The sequence below is a fragment of the Pimephales promelas genome, chromosome 11 (genome assembly GCF_988280905.1).
Source record: "Pimephales promelas chromosome 11, fPimPro1.hap1.1, whole genome shotgun sequence".
Lineage (NCBI taxonomy): Eukaryota > Metazoa > Chordata > Actinopteri > Cypriniformes > Leuciscidae > Pimephales > Pimephales promelas.
This window is the reverse complement of record NC_142779.1, coordinates 7,786,220-7,809,727: the sequence shown is the minus strand read 5'-3', so window position 1 is coordinate 7,809,727 and position 23,508 is coordinate 7,786,220. Positions and strand designations below refer to the sequence as shown.

At 38.2% G+C, this 23,508-nt stretch overlaps 1 protein-coding gene across 2 annotated transcripts; it reads right to left on the bottom strand.

Moving 5' to 3' along the window:
* Positions 1 to 4,270: 4,270 nt before the first annotated feature.
* Positions 4,271 to 23,508, bottom strand: ccar1 (cell division cycle and apoptosis regulator 1). Of its 2 annotated transcripts, XM_039672058.2 has the most exons (26): positions 23,384 to 23,508; positions 22,177 to 22,334; positions 21,758 to 21,927; positions 20,749 to 20,877; positions 19,386 to 19,418; positions 19,034 to 19,230; positions 18,018 to 18,144; positions 17,784 to 17,897; positions 16,227 to 16,413; positions 15,997 to 16,138; positions 15,471 to 15,626; positions 14,793 to 15,018; positions 14,590 to 14,703; positions 13,083 to 13,249; positions 12,137 to 12,347; positions 11,068 to 11,151; positions 10,121 to 10,309; positions 9,852 to 10,043; positions 9,010 to 9,228; positions 8,502 to 8,637; positions 8,270 to 8,358; positions 8,034 to 8,180; positions 6,637 to 6,760; positions 6,354 to 6,539; positions 5,502 to 5,707; positions 4,271 to 5,387 (listed from the first exon to the last, which is right to left on the bottom strand). In XM_039672058.2, the coding sequence occupies exons 2-26, from the start codon at positions 22,286 to 22,288 to the stop codon at positions 5,331 to 5,333; spliced, it is 3,714 nt and encodes a 1,237-aa protein (XP_039527992.2). In that variant the 5' UTR covers positions 22,289 to 22,334; positions 23,384 to 23,508; the 3' UTR covers positions 4,271 to 5,330. The 2 variants fall into 2 exon arrangements, with proteins under 2 accessions (XP_039527992.2, XP_039527993.2); XM_039672059.2 differs by lacking the exon at positions 17,784 to 17,897.

Genomic DNA, 23,508 nt, shown 5'->3' with positions numbered 1-23,508 from the left:
ATTGTTCATGTTGGGGTGTATGTTGTACAAGATGGCTTCCTTTAGACTGTTTAGACTGAGAAATGCTCATTGGCGCTCAGAATCAGTCTAGTGACTATAGCAGCAAAGGAACTGTGTTTTCCTGTGTTTGTTTCCATTGTTGCTTGGTGTATAGACTGAAACACGCATGCCGGAAGAGTTACTCTAAATAACACAGCTGTGGTTGGTTCCCTACAGTGTGTTTATGCAATCCATTCAGCTAAATCACCTTACCATATTAATGCATCAGACCATAATGATAAATATAAAACATACTTAAAATAATAAAACTAAGTACTATTTACTAATGCAGTAACCTGCATAAAGCCATATAGAGAGCAGGGGTGTGGTGTTCCCACTGGGAGATGCCAAAGAGCCAGTCAAACACAGCCGCACAGGTTTCTCACACTGTAACCCAGTAATCCCTTGCATTGGAGCCAGGAAAAAGGATAATTTCCTCAACAACTGCTCCACTTTGCTTGTCCCTGGGGTTGTCCAGCTGACTAAGAACTGCATATAAGTGCCTCTCAAACACTGCAGAGCCTAGCAGTTGATAAAAATGCCACTGGCACAGATGCCCATCAGTGGTTTCTCTCATGTGTCACAGACTTAAAGCATCATTAGTGGGTGGTTTTCTTGATTTTGACTGTTATGTGAAGGAATGATGAGAAGCAGACTCTATAGCTTACTAGCGTAGCGGTATTCAAGGTGTGAAAATAGTGGTGCCACGTCAGAAATATATAAAAAAAAGATCTCATATTGTGACTGTCCGTCTCTGCATTTTGTCTTTTGGAATGCACTGATGATGTGTGAGGTATGGAAATACATATGTTGACAGGCAGGACATCCTATTATTGCAATCGGACCTGAGACTTCCACAGAAGATATATGTACATGTTTAGAAGAGAAGACTACTTCTATTATGGATTGCTATCAGGATGTGAAGTGAGTTTCAATGAGAATAACAAAAAATTGCGGTAACACTTCCTTTTACAGTCCTGTTACATACTATTATTGTAGTAGTTACAATTACTGGGTAATAACTAGGTACTAACCCTGAACCTACCCCTAACCCATGTACTTACCTTATATTAACCAGTACTTACTAGGTAAGTACATTGTAAGTACTGAACTGTAAAAGGAAGCGGTACCAAAATTGCATACCCTACATTTAAGTCAAGTTTGCATTACTTGTATTTAAACATATCTCATAAGGTTTTATTTTAATGCAGAAGTTAAATTTGGTGCTGCATTTATTTGACCATACACAAATATTTTCATGGAAACTGACCTGAAAAGAGATATTTTTTTATGGATGCTTTGGTAAAAAGAAATTTCAAAAGAACAGCATTTATTTAATATAATTTGATGCATCCTTGCTGAGTAAAAATACTAATTTCTTGCTGACCCGCACAGTATTGTACATGTCAGCAAACACTACTCATGTACTTTCTTCTTTCATAATTTCTGAGGCCACAAAGTTGATTCTATTTCCAAGAAGTCAAGCAAATAACAACAACAACAGAGAAGCACGACATGTTATGAAAAGCTATCACGAAGTCTCCAGAGGCCGCATTCCATTGTCATGATAATTACACCTTTGCACAAGTGACTTGTTGAAGGCGGTGAGACAGCAGGAGCAATGAAAAGAGTGATATAGTGTGAGGAGGAGGAGGAGGAGCAGCAGCGGAGGGGCTTGGACAAAGTGTGGGGTCTTCTGAAACAAAGCTATGTGCGAAAACAGGGGGAGGGGATGGCGAATGTCAGGGCAGACACGCACAACTCAGACACAGATGAGGGGATAATGGGTCTGACCCCAGACAAAGGGGAAACATTAGCCTCTCTAAGCCACCCAGGAACGACAGACATCAGGAGCCTTCCAGAAACAAAAGGAGAAATGCTGAAACATTGAACGATCAACACCTTTGGTGATTGTTTAAATACTGCTGGACAACATTTGCTGTAAAAAAAAGTAGGTTTGTCATGAAATAAGGAAAACGAGACGGCCTGGCTATTTAGAGTTGATTGTTAGATGAGGGGAAGAGTTGTAACACAATCTCCCTTCTAATGCTGCTATAACAGATGCAACCAAACTCTCCACCCTGAAAAGAAAAGAAAAAAAAAACAGAGCAGCTTGAATTCAAATAAGCCGATTGTTCATGGGTTCGGTGTGAGAGTGTTGCCCAGCCCTCTGAAGCAAAGAGAAGCTGATTGTCCCATGGCTCTCTAGTGAATGAGTGTTAGCTACCCAGACTGCAAGGGGAAGGTGGGGGCACAAAGGCCCTCTGTCTTACCTGCAGCGACTCTGATTTCACAACACCACCCGCTCCCGCTGCTGCAGCTGGCCTGCCGAGTGACATTGGGACATAAACAGTGTCTTCTCTATATTGCAGTGCAAAACGGAGATCATAAGGATGATGGAAGCTAAACCTCTGTGACTGGTGCGCATTTTCTAATACATTGGTCTCTAACTCGATTCTTAGAGGCCTATGGCCCTGAGGAGTTTAGTTCCAACTCACCTTCATTTATAACCGTCGAGTATGCACAACATAAGCCCTGAAAGGGGAGTACGCCACTTCCGACGCATAAGTTGTGATTTATAAAAAAAAAACTTGACGGGAAAATGTGCGCACCTGCATGCAAACTTTGACCCATGCATCAAAACATTCTGGAGACGGAGCAGTTTGGCGACACCGATGGTGAGCTGAAGGACTGACAGTATATGAAGGAAAAGTCATGTTCACAATAAGTTTAAATTAATAAAAGAATGATTTAAATGATGCTTTAGGGTACATCTGATATGCACATTGAGATTAGAGTTAAGCACTTAAATGATGAAATCGTTACAGAGAAGTTACATTTTTTATATTATAATAAATAGAAATATTTGTAGTGAATGCGATGCTTTTGGACACTTTTCCTGTGGCATGCTGTGTTTTAATGTTTTAACCACAGCAAGGATTGCTTAGCGCATGATTATAGCAGAACTTATGGTAAATTTCTTCGAGCAAATAATGCTTAAAAATGGACAATTAGGCCTATCTATCTGTTTCCATTAAAAATATAAAGAAATAAAAAAATACTATTGATTTTTTGGCTTTCGGGCGCACAAACAATTTTAGTAAGGATCTTACGCAGTTTTATAAATTACGCCCTGTTTGGAAGTTTCTATTGATCCTGAAGAACTTGATGAAATCAGGAGTGTTTAATTAGTGTTGGAGGAGCTAAAGGGCTGAGGAGCCTACGTTCCTGGAGGCCTGTGGCCTAATCCACAATAATAGCCTTCATTTTCATTTGAAAACATATTTTTCTCTGCATTTTGGCCTTCAAGCGTTTTTACATTTGGCTCTGCACTCTGGAATAGCCTTCTTGATAATGTTCGGGGCTCAGACACACTCTCCAAGTTTAAATCAAGATTAAAGATGCATCTCTTTAGCCTATAGCATTCATATAATGCATCGCCTAACCTTATACAGTTATATCAGATCAAACGCACATGATTATCCTTGATAAGTGTTATGAACAGCAGCTAGGCTAATTATTTGCTTCTCCGTTTTATCTTGGGATGCCCATCCTGAGGTAACTAGAGAGTATGTCAGCTCAAGTTGGGATCCAGCCTCTTACGAAGACTTCAGATGAGACGGTGACACCTGAGACGATGCCAACCCCACCAAAGACTTCAGATGACGCAAACTTGGAATCAACATGCACCAATGCTATATTTTCTAAATGTCATAATCATTTGTTAACAAACAAGTATTCATTACTTCAATGAGCTCATTGTATTTGGTATGTCAGGTGGATGGCCGGGTGCATACGTGTCGTTTACCTGGGGAAGAGATGGCAGAAGGATGCATGCGAAGAAAGCAGGAGGCAGTGTTATGCTCTGGCACATACCACCGACTTAAATATTGTTTAGCATAAATTACCTGCAAACAGCAAACCTCATCTCCTTTCAATTTGCTGTTGTTCATTATCCTTTTTGCTGCCCTCAACAGCTCTGGAGCACCTATGACAATTATGTGATTTCACTGTAGGTTGATACAAGCAATTCACCTTTTTCAGAGACAAACATCCTACAGTCAACAACACAATTTACAAAACAATAAAGTATAATTTTAGATTTCCCTCATAAAAAGAGCACGCACGATTCCTCCAGTCCAGATCAAACAATGTTGCCATCTACTGGGATAAAACAGCACTGCAAAGTTCCCAAAACCCATGTAACAGAGAAACCCAAAATTCAACAGAGTGAAATGTTAAAATGAAGCACTTTATTTATTTTCATTTACTGGGACAACCATAAAGTACATCCAGAATAGAAAAATAATGTGCACTTGGTTGCTTTGGGCTCATTTCCACTCAGCAGAAACCACCCACTGTAATCATTCTGCTCTTTAGTGGGCCGACAACAGGAAAAACATAAAAAAACTAAAGAATTCACTGCCTTCCAAACAATCCCAGATAAACACACTACTGGAAAAACACAGTATCCAACTCGCACTATTCTGACACGTTACAATCACTCGGATATAAAGTACCCAGGACTCAGAATGGACAGGACCTCAGTCAGCGCATCTTTAACAGGGTAACTGCCTTGGTTTTGTTTGCAATAACAAAGAACATGGCCCCATTCACATAAAGCTACCCTGGTAGGATTACACAGAGATCATAGAATGAAGCATCAAGATTAAATCAAATAAAACAAATAAGTCTGAAAGAATATTATTCAGGAATTAAACTGATATGCATGCGCAGATGAGACCAAAACAAACAAAAGATATATTTAACAAAACATATCACCGTTTGTCATGGGAAGAATGAAAAGGAATCAAAAAGCAGCTCCTTGTGGATCCTAATAAAATCCTAATTTCAGTTTGATTTAAACATAAATAACACTTTTATTGCTAAATAAACTCTGCTAATAATTCACGTACTGGCACAAGTTATGCATTATTTCAACAAGGAAATATGCTGATAAAGCAAAACATGTTAAAATCACTAGCAACTGTTGAAAAAGGCCAAAAATCATAAGTAGATTAACAAGTAGCCAAAAAACGTATACATAATTCAAACACATTATTTCAACATGAGCTTGTGAAATGTAATCATTCGATTCTGAACAAATTAACTTGTCAAAGAAGTATTTTTAAATACAGAATTCTGAGGAAAAGGAGAGTTGTCATTAAAACTTTGTACACAGAAACCTACATAAAAAAATTAAATTAACTTCACTATTGTGTTAGTTTTAAGCTTATTTACATATTCGAAGGGAGACGGAGATCATATGTGGATGAGCTGGAGAGGAAAGTTCACTCATCTGAGCCATTAGCTTGAGTTTTTTGGTCACAGTCTTCTGAAGGGTCACCCTGCATCAAAAAAACAAAATACTTTTCCATTATTTATTTAAAAATACAGAACCATTTCAAAAGTGCTTCTTCTCTCGATTCACTACATTTCCCATGGTAAATAAAGGTTCATACGTTTGATAAAACCCCCTGAATCTCCTTCATGATGGTGTCGAGGCTGGACACTGTGCTGTGGAGCTGCTGTTTAAAGCTGCCTTTCTGCTGGTCTGATGATCTCAGGTTGTTCTCGGTCTCTCTGAGGTTGTTCTTCACTTCGTCCAGCTCCCTCTGAAGGCTGCGGTTAGCCGCTTCTAGCTCTGAGGTGTGCTTTGAAACCTCCTCTACAAAACAAAAAGTTTCAATTAACACATTTAATAGTATTGTGGTTACAAAAATGTATTGTTTATCAGTTTATGGAATTAAATTATAGCTGATAAAATTCCACCAAATGTTCTTTTGTAAATAAAAAAAAAAAATTGTTGCAGTCGTATCTCCAAAAACAATACTTTTCAAATAACAGTGTTGTCAATTTACATTGAGGCTATATACATACATATACACTTGTTATGAGGTTTTACCGACAGTTTGAGGGTCCAGTGGAGTTATGACATTTAATCACAAATTCTCTTAGTACTTCATTGGTTAAATAACTGAAAAACCCACAGACTTATGTAAAAGGTGACCAATGTAATGATTTATGAAAAAAATTTAAATGGTGAAATATGGATACAAGGTTTCCGCCCGACAGCAACGAAAAAGTAATTTCAGAGGGAAAAAGAAAACCTATTAAAAATGGTAAAAAAGGTAGAAATAAATAAATAAATAAACAATAAAAGTAAAAAAAAAGTCCTTATTGTTGAGCTCTGCTCAATTGTAAAAGCACAATTTGAGTTGTTTTGATATTGACTAAGGATCAGCGACCCAAATCATAACAATCAGACATCCTTTTTCAAACACACAATGAAAACGAGACTGTGAGATTGTTACCCATTTTAGTGTCCTGCTGCATGAGCTTCTGCTCAATTTCCTCTCGTGTTTTCTCACTCTTCTCCAGCTTCTGCATCATGCTCCCCACGTCCACCATGGCTCCCTTGTAGTCGATCAGGCTACCTGACCCACCACTCTCCTCCGATTCCCGCTTGACCTTCTGACCGGGCAGCAAGATTTGGTTACCTGTGTGTGGACACAGAGGGTTTCAGTCTAAAGTAGCCTCATGGATATGTGCTCTAGTGTTACAAATAAACTTGTCTCTTCAAGCCTCTTTGCAAACCTAAAAGGTTGTCTATTTGAGCATCAGAGGTCAATGTGGGGCTAGGCTCATCCTTGGGCCTGTCCGTCAGCTTGCGATAATGGCAGGACTCTTTAACCAATGGTTTGTTCAACAATTTCTTCACCTGAAAAAGAATACAAACAAGATACGTAGTATCAGATTAGTCTGGTGAGAAATATTCAATACATCTTGCAAATACGAAATTGAAGGCAACACATTGTGTCCTGATCAGGCAGGATGCAGCTAAAGGATCAAGTGACAGACAATCATCATTGCTTACATTATATCTTATTCTCTTACTAATATAATAGTTAAACTGAATAAATAAGACAATAATAATACTTATAATATGATAACACTTTACAAGGTTTCATTTGTTAACATTATTTAAATTGAATTAACATGTCCAATACTTCTAAAGAATTATTAATCTCAGCTAAAGTCAAAATTCACTAACAGATTTTTGAAACAAAAATTCATATTTTACATTAATGCACTCTTTGTGGACTAATATGAACCTGAACATTTTAAAGTAAAATGAACAAATACTATAAAGTTAAGTAAAAATGTGTTGCTCACTGTTAGTTCCAAGTTAATGCATTAATTAAAGTTAACAAACGAGACCTTAAGTGTTACCAATATGATCAATATAACACTTATTTTTATTATTAATAAAATATGAAAAACAACATTAATAATAAATAATAATATATTTCTTGTATTACATTATTATTATTATTATTATTATTACGTAATATACATTTTAGATTAAATAAACAAAATAACAATAAGTGTTATTAATAAGATTAGTATTACTTAATATTAAAAATTAAAATAATATATTGGTTTAATTATGTAGCAATGGTACATTTATTAAATATGAAATTAATAATAATAACAATGACAAAAATAATAATTGTAGCAAAAATAATATAGTGGTGCTAATAATAAAAGCAATTAATATCAGATTCATATATATTTATAATGGGTAATAATAATATTAAATATGTATGTATATTTTAAATATGTAATATTAAATATGTATGTATGTATGTATGCATGTACGTATATATATATATATATATATATATATATATTCAGAATATAATATTTACTATTATTATTATTGCTGTTAATACAAGCAATTTAGATAAGATACTGAATCAGAAAAAAAAAAATCTATTTTTTTTTTTTTGGAATGAAAACATTCATATCCACTCAATATTTCTCTTCATTTTCCCCAGGGGAATGAATGAGCAAGTTGGGCAGATTTTAAGAAATATGTAAGCATTTTAATGGAATAACTGTTAAGTTAATAACTAGAACTTAAAGTTCCAAACATGAACTTTACAAACTTTCCAAAGTTCCTCCTCAAGCCTAAATGTGAAATTCTGCACCTGAGCTCTGGAGAGATGCAAGCCCAGTGTGTACATGATCTCCTCCAGGTCCTTCTCCTGCAGGTAGCCGCAGTGACTCTGGTCGAAGTACACAAAGGCCATCAGCAGATCCTTGTTAAACGTCACCATCTGCTTTTTCTTCTCATCCTACAGACAGAATGAAATATTGAAGCATACCACTCCTCTCACTATTAGAAATATTTTGTGCTGTAAAAGGAGATCTGTTGTTCACTCACTTTATCTTTGGATGATCGCTCTTTGGATTTTCGGTCATCCCGACGATCGTCTCTTCTGTCCCTGCCATTAGAGTCTTCGTCATCTTTATCTGAGGAGCACAAAGGATTAGTTTAGCATATGAATATTTTCACTTTGATTTTGCTTAATGTTAAAACCGACCAATGCAATTCACGATCAAAAGTGTGTTTGAAGATCCAGGTGCATTTGCTTCTGAAACAGTGTGACCTTTACCATCGTCATCATAGTCATCTGCTTCTTCTGCCTCCAAGGGGTCATATTCATCAGCGTTGTTGTTGCTGCTGCCATCTTCATTATCATCATCATCTTTGGATTCTTCTCTCTTAATACCTCTCTCTTTCTCCTCATCCTTTACCAGGGAGACACAAATTGAGGGGCTTAATGTTGTATACAAAAAAAAAATGCATGAAAATGAAACAAATCACAACACCAAAGCATTTAAGGGACATCTGAATGAATCCCAGACTCAATCCAAACAGGGTCCCCACACTGGCAAATCTGTGGGAATTTTTTCCATGTCTTTTACAGTTGTTCATGATGCTCAAAAAAAATCTAGGTGTTGAAAGAACTTTTGTAGCCAAGTGTAAGTGGCTCAATCACTCAATCACTCAAGCAATCACTCAATCACTGATCAATATCCACTACAGACATTTTTATTACTTCTTGAGATCTTAATAAATTTGCACAATTCATGGTCGAAAGCATGGTCATTGGAACCCACCTTCCTCTTCTCATCCTCCTCTCTCATTCTCTTTGTGACCGGCTCTCCATTTTCTTCATCCTTCTCCTTCTTTACATCCCTCCGTTCTGCCTCTTTTTTACCTTTCTCTTTTTTATCTTTCCTCTCATCCTTGCTAGGAAGAGAAGCAAATGCTTTGTAGATCCTATAGCCGAAGTCTCGTTGAAGCATCTCGTTGAACAATTCAGCAAACAAAGACACCTGAAACAGATGCCAATTATTTATTTTTTAGTATCATTGACATTCTATTATAATTTTTTTTAAATTTTGAATTATATTTTTATATTTTACATTTCCACTGTTTTAATTAATATTTTAATAATTTTGTGTTTTTTTTATTTTATTTTATTATTCAGTTTTATTTATTTTTTTGTACAAGTTAAACTAAACGGCAATGAGAAAATCTGCCTTGGGAACTGTTTATTTTATTTACAATACAATATTTTTAGTTTTAGTGTAGTTTTAATTGTGGAGGAATATTTTCTGAAGGTTACGTGCCTCCTTTTCACTGATTTACAAAAGAATAGCTAAAAGCAGAATATTCCTAAAACAAGTGAAATGTCCTAAAACCTGTTTGTAGTTTATAAGTAATAATTCTTTTAAACCATTAATATGCAGCAACTATCGAGTCAAGTCAAGTCAAATATATTTATATAGCGCTTTTCACAATACAGATTGTATCAAAGCTGCTTCACAGTATCAATCAAAACAACTTAACAGTGTTTGTTTATTACTGGAAAAAAGACATCCAAGTTCGGTAGAGCTGATCAATAACTGAGCAAGCCAAAGGCAACAGTGGCAAGTAACTACGCAGTGATCCTCACCTCAAAGGAGTGCTCTTTGTTATCCTCCAGTCTGTAGTCCAGCAGCACACTTAAGGACATGATGCTGCAGTCAAATTTGCCATTCTTGGCAGCCCAGTTGGGATGGACGATAATGGTGGGCTCATCTGGCAGAACATAACGTCTCTCCCTGCGCTGACGTTCCTGCTCCTCCTGTCGCTTTCGCTCCTCTTCCTGAAAATCATTTTTTTTCATTGTGATTGATTTAGACAGGCTCTCAATAAGAGCAGGATCCTCTGGTCTTCTCTCACCTCTCGGTCATCCTCCACTCTGCAGGACTCATCCTCCTCCACGACAGGAGGTTCAGGTTTCTCCGGCTCCTTGGACTCCTCCACCTGCTCCTCCACCTTCAGCTGTTTAGTGAGGCGAGCGATCAGCTGTGACTTCAGCCCTTTAGAGCTCAGTGTACGGCTCTCCAACTCCTTACGCAAGTCATTGACCTGTAAGCATAATCAAATTTTCTAAGTTTATATTAAATACACTAGCATTCAAAGTTGAGGTCGCGAAGATGTTTTGAATGTTTTCTTTTGTACTCACCAAGGCTGCATTTATTTGATCAAAAATGGTAATATTTAGAAATTGAATTACAATTTTAAATAAATGTTTTAAATATTCATTTAAGACAATTTCAAATTTAAGTTATTCATTTAATGGCAAAATTGACTTTTCAGCATCTTCAATGTCACATGATCCTTCAAGAAATCATACAAATATGCAGATTTGCTGCTCAAGAAAATTCTTACTATTATCAATGCTGTGTTATTATAATCCATTTTTTTTTGGCGGAAACCATGCTACTTTTTTTAGGATCCTTTGATGAATATAAAGTTTTAAATATCTTCACTGTCACTTTTGACTAATTTAATGCATCCTTGTTCGCAAATAAAGTACTAATTTATAAAATGTTTTTTAAAAAAGGTACTGTATATTTATAGCGGTGTATATTTTTGTCCAATAAAATGCTCAACCATAAAATGTCCACGACGATTACTTTTGCGGGACTGTGACTAAACGAAAAACGATTCGTTATTTCATAAAAAGCCTTTCTGCCAAAATTTAGAAAGAATGTTTAATGGTGTCTGTCTATAAGGGACATAAAGACCCCATAAATGGAATATAGAGAATATAAATGTACAAGATGACAAGACGATAAAAAGTCGTGTCGGTAGCAGATAAACTGCTTGTGGAAAAATCTCACCTTCATGGATTTAGGATCAAGCTTCGTCCAGTGAGTTGGCGTAGTGACTTCTTTTGAATCATCTTCATCCTTATCCTCCTCCTCCTATCCACGTTATGTGAAAAAGAGAGGGAGAGAAAAGACAACAGTGTGTTAACACACCACTCTTGGACAAAGGAGTTTTCTGAAACAAAGGTTGATCCGTGCAAGAAGCAAGGTCACAACTGTCTCTCATTGTCTCCTGCTACTGAGCTCTTGATTGGGTAAAAAAAAAATTTCCACTGCTAGGAAGCTCTATAGCTTTCAGAAACAGATCCATATCCCACTCATCAGCCAATCAATGCCAGTTCTGTGGAATACAAAAAGATAATCAATGACAGTGGGTTCGAGAGATGGACATGGGACAGATGCACTCAGAGGTCTCCAAACCCTGTCTACGTTAAGTGCTGTTTTTTTTTTTTGGCCCATATGTACTCTGTTTAGCTTGTTTTCTTAAACACCTAACCAGAACTGTCCTCGGGTAAACAATCTCCCTGGAAAAATCACATCCACAAAGGGTCTAGACACAGTCCAATCAGAGAAAAGTGTAAATAAAATTAAAAGAGAGACAGACAAGAGACAGAACTCAGTCGCATTTCGAACAGGAAACAAAACAATCTAAAAAACACACAAACATCATAAACACAACTGGCTCTCCAGATTCCAGCATTCATTTCTCAATTGTTCTCATTGATTAATGTATCAAATTTCAGATCAGATTTGTTGTAAGAAATTTAGAGTCACGCCAATCAGGCCATCCATCGTGCAATCGGCAGAGCTGGAAGCTGTTTCACCAGTTGATGCAGGTGTCATAAAGTAGAATCTAAGCTCTTCCGCTGTGTGTGAGACTGCGTGACAGAGGGAGAGCAGGAGGAAATGGGGTGGAGGGTCAGGGATGAGACAGGGATGAGAGGAAGGGATGGTAAAAGTGGGATCTGTATGATGCCTGTGATACTTGTCTGTTTCTTTCTGTGTTTTCTGAGTGTTTTGTTTGTCTATTCCTGTGCCTGTGAGAAGCGGAAATGAGAAGAGAGGGATTAGCGTTCAGTGCCTGTTCTCCATCAGCCTCCTTCCGTTCAGCCAAGAGTTTCTCTGCCAGCTGCTCCTTGAGTCCACGGGACAGCCCCTCCCACTCTGAGCGGGTAGGAAGACAATGCCAAACATCCGGGAGAAATAAAACCACTGTCTCCACATGTGCGGGGACTGTCCGCCCTTTGTGAGTCTCCTCAGGGCGGTGATAGCGTATCTCTGCAAAACGATACCTGTCGCAAAGGAAGAAGCGCGTTGGAAAGAAACATTCTGTGAGACATTACCCATTTTCCCCCAACACACACACACACACACACACACACAGAGAAAGCTGCGATCCCCTTGACCCCCCGAATGAGACGCATATGAAAATACAGTCCGCGGAACTCCACGGGGGGTTTTTTCTCAAGATGAACGGCAGCCACGCGTCAGGGAGGTCGACAGACAACATCGACAGCTAAACAGAAACTACAATGACCCCTCCTCCCTTGCGGCAGGCCCCTCCCATCGGCACCCGTGAATCTGAACCGGTTGCTCGTGAAAGATAGCTTATGAACCCCCGGGGGTGTGAGAGAAGGACAGATTCAGACACAGTGAAAGCAAGTTAAATATGTAAGATATTTAACACAAGGCAAAGGTCAAAGAGAACAGAAAGTAACGATGGCGGCGACGACTCCTCTGGCTCTGCTCTCGGAGCAAAAGAATCAATGCATTCACCACATGTATAGATATAGAGGCAGGACTGCCACACACATTAGCATAAACATTGCAAAACAAAAATTTGAGAAATCAAAAAAAAAAAAATTATGAACACAAAAAGCATCAAACATGTCAGGAGATACACTGCTGTATCAAAACCATGCAGCGTGTCACAGATTTTTGGATGTTGTCTGCTGGGCCTTATTTTAATATTAAAGATGCACACATGGAGATGCGTCGGCACAAATCGAGAAAGGAGCTGTACTTACCACTGGGTACATAAACTCAGATCAATGCCTGTCAGAGCCTTACAACAACGAATGGCTGTCTTTATAAGGACAGAGGCATCGTTTTCCGGGTCGGCCCCGTCCAAAGAGGGAGACCAATGACCCCCGATGGCCATGGCCTCATCCTTGCCCCGCATCCCCACCAGGAACTGAAAATAGAGGAGTTCAAATGGGTTACGCAAAGCTGGGAAGATGCTGAGCACTTTTGAAGGAGGCGCTTGTGGCGGACACAGGGAGAGACAACATCAGAATCGCTTATTCCACACAGCAAAAGCATTCAGCAATGGAATAGGACACAGACATCACAGTCAGCTCCCCAACACCAAACACAGGAATGGACAAACATATTTCAGCGTCCAGGGGAACGAGAAAACTACTTTCAGTGTACATGAAATTTAATAGATTGCAATAGCAAGATTCTGTAAGTAAAAATCCCATTTAACATTTGATATTTAGGAAACATTGAGCTAACATGAGCTCAGAGGTCAGTAAATGATGAAAATCTGGGGTCAGTAAGAATTTTATTTTTTTTGTGTTTATTTTATTCAGCAAGGTTGCCAAGTAAAGACATTTATGTTACAAAAGATTTATATTTCAAATAAATGCTGCTCATTTGAACCCTAAAAAATGTATCATGGTTTCCAAAATATTACAGCACAACTGTTTTCAATATTGATAAGAAATGTTTCTTGAACAGCAAATCAGTACAATAGAATGATCAGTATAGGAGAACAGACACATTACAACCCACGGCTTCATCTTGAGCAATACTTGTGCTCCCCCAATTCAATCGCAGACCTCCCCTTTCTACCACAGTCAATCAAAAAACTGGACTTCTATCATAACATTACATTAGGAACAACTCTGGCAGCCTGGTGGAAAACCATTAAAAATCAAATCACCCCCAGCACCATGTAGGTATAAACCCTGACTTTCGTCTTCACAATGAACCGATTTAGTTCCCCAAATGGAAACAAAATGGCATGACCCACCTTCACCACATATTTGAAAATGATAAATTTATGCCTATGGGATCGGGAGAGCCCATTTTCTCCACTACCAACAGCTTAATTTTTTTTATTCAAAATAAAATAACTTTAACTAACACCCTACGCTCACTAACTGGTAAGAAGAGTAGTAGCTTCTGGCACTCTTGGTCACCGTTCTTCATCAACACCACACAAAAAGTGAACTAAATAAACTGTACAGTTAACATTCATAACCTATTATGATCAATAGATATTTGATTATCGGTTTTTGCAAGAGGCTAGATGATGATTTCTGGTACTTCACTAAGACTTCAAGTGATTAACTGACATAATTTGCAGTATTAGAAAAGCTAGTCCCCAGCACTGCAATGATGTCCATCCCTGTGAAATACTACAGTGCAAAAAATAATTGACAATAAATAGCAAATAAGTAAGCGATAACATACATGCAAGCTGATTACACAAACCTAGTTTGTTTGTTGCGGTTATTAATGTAATACCTTGATGAGGCGGGCAGGGTGCTGGAAGGCATCTCTCAGCTCTGCTGGATCTTCTGCCAGAGCACAGGACTTATGATACAGCTCATCTAGACTAGGGTTGGCCAACAGCATCACCTATAACATCAATATTAATCATGACTGTCAAAAACACTGAATCAAAACCTGGAAAAAAGTGTTCCATTATTAAATAAAAGATGCCTTACTTTTGCGCTGTAGGTGTGATTGGCATCAGGTGGGTCAAGCACGGCCGTGTTCTTCACAAGAGAGTCCACCTCTTTATGCATGATGTGAAAGTTACAGTAGTTTCCAAAGTTGAAAGGTCGAGATAACGGGAAGGCATCCACCCAGGTAAACACAGCATCAAAAAAGTCACTAGGGATGTAGAGGCTCTGATACCTCCGCCGTAGCTCCATCACATCACAGTTGAAACTGCAGAGAACAGAAACAGGCAGTCTTATACCAGACAAACCATAAACATAAGTGGTGTGCCGTTGATTGCTGTTGAACGGCACTCATGCACTTTGGCCGAAACAACTTGAAATATATAATTTTTCTAAAACTTTTCATTAACTTCGGTTGGCTTCACAACAAAGGAATTGCAATTGGCAGCTAGATTTTTTTATTGATCATTTATTTGTAATAACTAACGAACAAAATGATTTTTGTCAAACAGCCTGGTAAATAGCTAATATTTGGTACAAAAAAATGACCTTTCCATATATTTTTGACATGTTGTTGAATTCTTGCCAGGACCTGTAGGGAAACAATTAAATTCTCCCATGTCTGAGCTGAAATCGAGTGAACAAAACAAAACAAAAAAACTACCTAGTTTGCGAATCAAGATATCAGTCAAGAAACTTCCTCTAAAACAATTAACTTACCCATCAAGAGAGAATTTGGAGAACTGCACAGTATATCTTGGGACGACTTTTCGTGGCCGTCTTGGAGAACGTTCTCTGCGAGGAGAGCGGTCTCTCGAACGTTTCCTTGTGGGTGAACGTTCTCTTGATCTTCTTCGCTCTCTATCTCTTTCCCGACTACACAAACAGAGGGAAAATAAAGTAGAGCAAATCAGAAAAAGCTATTCTAATCTCAGTAGGGACGTAACAGTGAGAACATTTTTACATTAGTAAATTGACAACACAAGTATTATAGTAGTGGTCCTGGGTACGATTTGTATGCACTTCATTTAGCGGAGAACATCTCAACTGTTATAGACTAATATGACAGAACTGCACTGTATGGAGCAGAGCTGAATCTTCCAGTTTATAATTGTAGCGTCCGTTGTCTAACTGAACTATAAAAAATATAAACGACAGGGGTGGCGGTGCCGTGGTTGGCAAGTAATGTAACAGACTACTGTAGCCAGCCTAACTTTCAGAGTCAGATGTATGTTTGAGGTCTGACCTGCGGTCGTCCTTCCTCAGGATGAGTTCTGGTCGTTCATTGCGGCTGGGGAAGCGGGGTGAGGGGTCCACACGCCTCATTTGTTGTGGCTGTGGCATCATCCGCACTGGGGGCTGCAGCAAACCCCCTGAGAACACGGAGTCTACAAACAGGAAAAACAGAGAAATGGGAGATCAGATTTGACTCTGTAAAAGCATGACTCCGCAAAAAGGTCAAGGGGGTTGATGTACCTTTAGGTGGTGGCTGGGGAAGCAGTGGCTGAGGTGGGTTCTGCAGCAGTGGGGCCAGAGAGGCAGCTGAGAGCTGGGCCTGCAGAAGAGACGGAGGAGGTCCCTGGGCCGGGACGTTGAACGTGGTGGGCGGGGGTAGAGACTGCATCATGGTGGGACCTGGTTTCATCATGTTCGGCGGCTGGCTCTGAGAGGAAGAGACGGAGCAAAAGAGATGGGTTTGCTAATATTTATAACCTTTATAGTGCAGAAAAATCATTTTAATGAATTAATGCTTGACTAGGGCTGGGCGATACAGTTAAATTTATATCTCTATTTTCCAACTTCATGATATTTTGACCTAAAAATCTTGTATTTAGACTGAAATGTGTATAATTTAAGGTAGTAGATTTCAACCAAACTGACCAACCAAATTGTTTTTGTGGAAATGAATTACACTTACTTATTTACTAAGATTAAATAAGTCGACTAGCTCTAGTTAAGACAACAAATCGACATCAATAAAAACAAACACAAACATATTACTGTATATGAATTCATCAAAAAACATCAAAATGTTCATGACAGCTTTAAACTCAGGCCTATTATACAAGCCTTAAAAAAAAATAACATTAATCCATCTCCAATACAAAGTTTAGATAACCTGTTTTAAAGGATGACAGGAAAAGGAGCCTAAATGAGTGAGAAGCACTAAATCCAGTAAAAAGAAAATAAATGGTTAGAAATAGCTGGAGACTGAGGAAGTAGAAGCACTGCTATTACCATTTAACACTTTTGGCCCCTGTTAAAAGAAAAAAAAAAAGTTTCTTTCAAGAGAAAACGCAAGGCAAGCATTCTGGGCATTTCAAAAGAGTCTCAAAATTATTGTTAGTTACATAAAACAAAACAGACAGGAATCTGCGCTTTAATGTCATGCACCAGCTCAGTGTGACGTTTGTGTCCAGGTGTAGAGATATCAAAAGTACAGGTGATTCATGATCATGTTTAAAAATAAATGAATAATACTAGTAGTAACAATACCAGACTTTTGTTTTTTTAACAGTGTTTGTTTGATAAATATTTGCATGCCATTATTTTAATTAAATGGATTAACATTTAAATATATTTTGTTTTGTAATTAGCTTAATTAGGGTAAGTAGTGCTGATCATTATAAAAGGCAAAATTTCACTGTCTGGTATTTGTACAACTGATATTTTGGTATGAAATTTAACGAAAATATGTAAAATAAAAAAAATAAAGATATTTAATAATTAGTTTGGGTAATTGAAAAAAATTACACAAAAAGCAGCATCTACTACAGCATCCCCCAAGGTATACAAAATGTAACTTTTTAATTACAAATCCAACAGTTTGACAATAGCTGTGAGCTGTAATACAGGGACGGGTGAAAAAGCAGCAATAGGGACTCATCTTGGGCGGAAGAAAAGAAACCCAAGGACAAGTGACTAAAGCCTGTTTGTGAAACAGGAGAGTGGAGGAGCGGATCAAGCAGAAGATAGAGGGGGAGGAGGACAGAATGGGGATTTGGGGCACAGGGTTCAAGTGGCGTGGGTTACATTTTGTCTTGAATCCACCGCAGAATGCATGTCAGAGTAGCGTGGCATTCCTGCATCAGAGTAAAAGCTGGACAGCTGTGGGGAAACCTGAGGTAAGGGCTGAGGCGGCTGGTGCTACATGGAGATTGAGAACACAGGAATCAACAGCAGCATCATGACATCATGACTGTGGACGCAGAACCATATCAGATTGTATCTGCCAGGGATCCATTCGGACCACGTGGGTTTGCTTACCGTTTGGTTGTGCAGCTGAGGTAAAGTTTGAATGCGCTGGGCATTCCATTTGAAAGGCATGTTGGGATTGTAGACCGCTTCCACCAGAACACGATCACCGACTTGGGGTGTTTTCCCCTTAACAGCACTACAAAAACACACACAGAAATTAGTTACACACCTAACACTTAGGCTGCGTTTACACTGGCACAAAAGATCAGATTTTTTACTGACATCTGAGACAGATAGGAATTTGTTGCACATGTGTAAACACAAAAATCCACAAGAGATCCATTTTTTGTTTTGTTTTAAATCTGATACAAATCCGATATCTGGGCTACGTCTCAACGCGAAAATATCCAACACATTTGGCCAGAAAGATAGATTTTTAATGTAATTTAATGAAGCAGACATCGTTTTTGCACTGCTTTTCTTTATTAAGATGGAAACTTATATATATATATATATATATATATAAACATCCAAGAGAAACCAGTTCTTATCCTCTGGCAACTGAAAGCTACATTATATTTCTCAGCAACGAAGTGATAACTTTGCTGTTTTTGTATAAACTCACAGCTTCACCATTGCATTTAGACCCTACAGACACAAGTAATTATCTCTCTTGTTAATTCATTCGATTTCATTCAAATAAATCTTACCAGACTACTTTATTTTACTCCATAATTCTAGATCTAACGAACCGTAGATTAAAAAATAACAAACGAATATCTTCCAATTTAGTAATTTGGTACCACCTGTCGTGAATTGTTAATAAATTATATTGGCTATATAAAAGCACGGACATTCAAAACATAAGGGTCAACCATGTCGCATAGCTAAGTGAACACCAGCAGACTCATTTTGGGCGGTGATTAATGTAGACACAGATATCGGATAACAGTCATGTCTAAAGTGAATGTAAACAAGCAAGACAAAAAAAAAATGTGGATATGGTCAAAAGATCAGATCTGTGGATTAAGACTTGCAGTGTAAACAAATTCACAACTCAAACATGCACATTTACTATAAAGCACCTGATCTGAAAGAAGACATCCTCATCGACAAAGCCGAAAGTGTCATGTAGCTTGCTGACGACCCCGGTGAAAACACGCTGTTTTTGGGGTTGGGTCTGCTGCTGGTGGCTGGAGCGGGGGGTCGGGTAGGACACGGTTATCTGCGCCGTCTGCTGTTGGTTTGACAGGCTCAGACTGGTGGGCAAGGCAACAGGGGGCTGCAAAATACACATACCACCACTGTTAGAACATCTATCTGCAGTCTATATTAGGGGATCTCTTGCTTTGTTTTACACATTTAAAAATGGAGAGATGGGCATTTCCAGAAAGATTCAAATGTGATGCAAACGCACAAGTTGGAAACAAGGTGTACCTGTGATAGTAGGGCTTGTTGGGGCTGTGGAAGCTGTCAGAGATAAAGGAAAAACCAACAGAACAGATTACACATTAACCATAAACCACAAATTAAGTGGAATGAATACGTCAATGAGTACATTTTGGATTGAATACATTTTCTACATGTTAACTATAAACTCAAAAAACTTTTCCATTCAAAAGTATAAAGTCGGTATCGATTTTTTGGTAGCACTTTATTTTACAGTGCGTGCACTAAGGTAAACACATGGATAAAGTTTAGGTTTAGGGGTAGGTTACCCAGTTATTACATTTACTATAATAAGCAAGTACATATTATGTACACAAGGGAAAAGGACTGTAAAATAAAGTGCTACCGATTTTTTTATGTTTTTGTAAGACGTCCACCAATGCTGGATTTATTTGATCAAGAATACATTAAAAACTGTAATATTGTGAAATAGCCTAGTCTTACAACTGTTTTCTATACATTTCAAAATGCAATTTATTCTTGTGAAAGTAAAGCTGAATTTTGAGCATTATTACTCCAGTCAAAAAAAAAAAAAGCATTTATTTGAAATTTGAAAATAAATCGACTGACCCCGTCAGCTTTTTAAAAACCACAATTAAATGAAGGCAGTAACAGATCAGAAAAAAATGATCAGGAAATTACATGGTATTTGGATTCACAATCAGAACAGACTACATCTACCAAGAGTGAGACCGGAAGTGAGTCCTGAGAACTAAATAATGCAGACAGGCATTGCAGCACTCTTTCCATTAAATGCTCTGCTGACTGCAGTCCTTTTAGCTCTTCTGTCATGGTATATAGAAATAACACATCTGACAGGAGCTTGACAGAGCAAATGGAATTTACCAGTACAGAAATCCACTGGGAATCAAATCAATGACCTTCTGATATCACAACGAACAATACTGACAATCTTCATGATAAAACTAGGGCATCAACTAGCTTTAGAAAAGGTAAAAGGGGATGTGTAGATGAGAGTGAGCTAGGGATGCACCTATATGAACATTTTGGCCATTACCGATAATTCTTTATATTTTGAAAGCTGATAATTGATTGTTCGATAAATCTAAATCTTTAGATAATTCTTGAGAGCCTGATTACAAAAACAAAAGTCTCACCATTAAAATACACAATTACAATGTTTTCATTATAATTTTATGTAGCCTAAGTGATTCCAATCATGTTTCAAGCAATTCAAAACCATCATGTTGAACAGTGCGCAAGTGTCTCAGCTGAAGGAAATAATCCATTATTTATCGGCTTTAATTTCTTATCGAGCCGATAGAGATTACATTAAAAAGGAACATATATATCGGCCGATAGTGTACATCTGTAGAGTGAGTGCGTGTACCTGATGTGGGACGTTGTAAAGGGTTTGAGGTGGAGGTTGTGGCGGGGGGCCTTGAGGTGGCTGCTGCTGCTGCTGCTGCTGTTGTTGCTGCTGCTGCTGATACTGCTGCAGAGCTGAATTGATCTGCGACTAAAATAAAACACACCAGTGACTCAAGACTGCAGGCTGGGGGAAGGGCTCAAGCGCTGCAACACTGAGCATGCTAGAAATGCAGATAAGTACAATTCAGAATGAAGGAGGAAGCACTTTATACACTGCAATGAATGGAAATAAGATCAGGTTGGGTTTAGGTGCCACTGTGTGGTTTTATGTGCACAGAATATACCGTATAATTAGTAATTACAACTATTTTTTGGAAAAGAAGTACTACAGCAGTTATAATTCCACAGTAAAATATTTCAGTATTGTTGCTTTAAACAGTAGTATGCTTCTCTGTTGCCACATTTTGTGTATAATTAAGTCTTAAATCTTGGCAATACAATTTAAAAAAGTATTCAAAACGTTGTGTTAAACGCTGCTGTATTTGCTTCCAGTTTATTCGTCAAATACTACCATTTCTGGAAAATTATAATAACATCTATTGTCTGAAATTTTGGCAATACAATTAGAAAATTATTCAAAACATTACATTACTAGCAGCTGTAATTGCTTACTACAATAAATGTTTCAAACAATAGTATCCCACACTTTTTACATTTAGCAACAAAAAAAATTTAATTCTCAAAAAAAAAAATGTGTCAAAACCTGTTAAAAGTCAGTATAATTGCTTCTAATTCATTCATCACGCTGGAAATGAAAGGTCGAGCATGTTCCATTGAGGAATACAGTATCATGCAGTGTGCTGCACATTCTGCCGATTGTTATCTTGTGTAAATCCAGGACAATTTGCATACTGTTCACAGAGTAAACATACTACATATTGCAGAAATACTAAGTCTAGAATGTTATTATGCTATTCCAAACTTAGCCAAAGGCTTTATTGTGTAATTTGTCCAGTGGTGGATCTCACCTGCTGTAATGCAGCGGCAGCGGCTGCGGCGGCCTGTTGCTGGAGTGCTGCGGTCTGCTGCGACAGCTGATAGTTGGCAGCTGACTGTGAGTTGAGGGAGGCTGCAGCTAAAGACTGCTGAGTGTACATCGGAGACGCTCCCAGGAGGGACGGCTGCTGTACTCCTAAAGCTATGGGAGAAACATGTGAGATTGTGACTGCTATAATCGACAACATTCAAACAAGCACAAGCAAACTTTGACCTGTCAATGTAAACCAAACGAAAACATCTTGAGCTTTGACCTTCACAATTAGAGAGCTAGAGAAAACTCTCTTTATTCAGTTTAGACTAACAATTAAGGCATTTTTTGTTCAATGTTAAGTAGTACCAATAATGTAAATCAAAATACGTGTTTATGCAAGCATTTATGATGACTTACAATGTAAACTGTTCAGGTCCAGGGACTGTCCGGAGTGGCCTGGTTGTGATACCGCAGTTGCGGCAAACTGGGCCGCCCATGGAGGGTTCTTCTGCCCCCCGAACTGGGCCATGGAGACCTGCTCGTGTTTTCTGCTGGACCAGATGGTGAATTATTTCCTGAGGGGGGACGTTATTCAAACTTAATAAAATTGCAAGCTCAAAACATTACAAGCATAAAACTAGATGGACAGGAACTAAAGATTGTTGTTTCAGGGGCTGCCTGCCACATACAGATTACCACATACATGGATATCAAAGACATACAAAATCAATGGTTGTTGATCTTTGTAACTTCAAGCGCTCCTATTGCCCAAGACAAGAATCGAAGGGCCCTCATGTTTAGACTATATGCTATTTTATATTGTACCATTGCTGCAAAGATGCTTGTTTTTAACCTTTCTGAAACAGAAACTGGGGCTGTCCATAGGTTAAAATAAAGCTTATGAGCATTCTTATGATTTCTCTTTTAAGTAGTTAACATGTTTAGTTTATTATTAAGAAATCTAAATTATATGCAACAAAAATAGCTGCAAAGAAGATCTGAATAATTTACTGACAACTTTGTTTGCAAGATTTTAATTTAATTTAAATAACTTCAAGTAATCTTGAGAGCCAGAGACTGCTGTCTAGTTAGGGAGTTTACTAGATTTTGAAACACTGCTAATCCCATCTGTCAGCTCCTGAACAGCAAAGGACTGTTTGCAACCTCTTCCTACTTCAAACCCCTGTCTAAGTCCAGATCCAGCAGTGAATAAGACACACTATTAGCCAATCTTTTATCTGCACTAGCTTAGCACACCAACGTATTCTCAATGCAAGCTAAGGAGCTAACGGAGCAATATAACAACACTGACAATTTAAAACCCCGTATTATCACCGTCAACCCCTATGAAGTGAGTCAACTCAAACTAAGCAGCGGTCTCGGTGGTAGTAAGTCACAACTGTGCTGACTCCAGTGTTTTGTTTTTCAGCAGTGCTATCTGATTCGGGCCCTTGCATGAGCACACTGTCTAGTTTTCTGTCCGTCCACTTTCTAGTATCATTTAAACCTCAAAAGTGTATAGAGTCTACGCAGCATAACACAGTGCATGACAAAGCATTAATAATATCACAAAACTTCAGTCGATATATACGCATGCAAGCTAGCTGTTATTGTTGCTGCTTACCCGTCGTCCTCTCAGTCTCACCGGTTGAGACCTGGTTGAGACGTCTGGATGTAGCGCATGCGCAGATAGTTTGAAGTACATCAGCGCATTACTGATCCAGGGTCGGATGACAATAGACAAGAAAA

Coding starts and splice junctions, on each gene's coding strand:
- ccar1 (XM_039672058.2), bottom strand. CDS start 22,288: ATGGCCCAGTTCGGGGGGCAGAAGAACCCTCCATGGGCGGCCCAGTTT. Junction 19,419..20,748: donor TTTACAACGTCCCACATCAG/GTACACGCACTC, acceptor TATCTCTGACAG/CTTCCACAGCCCCAACAAGC. Junction 12,348..13,082: donor CTGAGTTTATGTACCCAGTG/GTAAGTACAGCT, acceptor CCTTTGCGACAG/GTATCGTTTTGCAGAGATAC.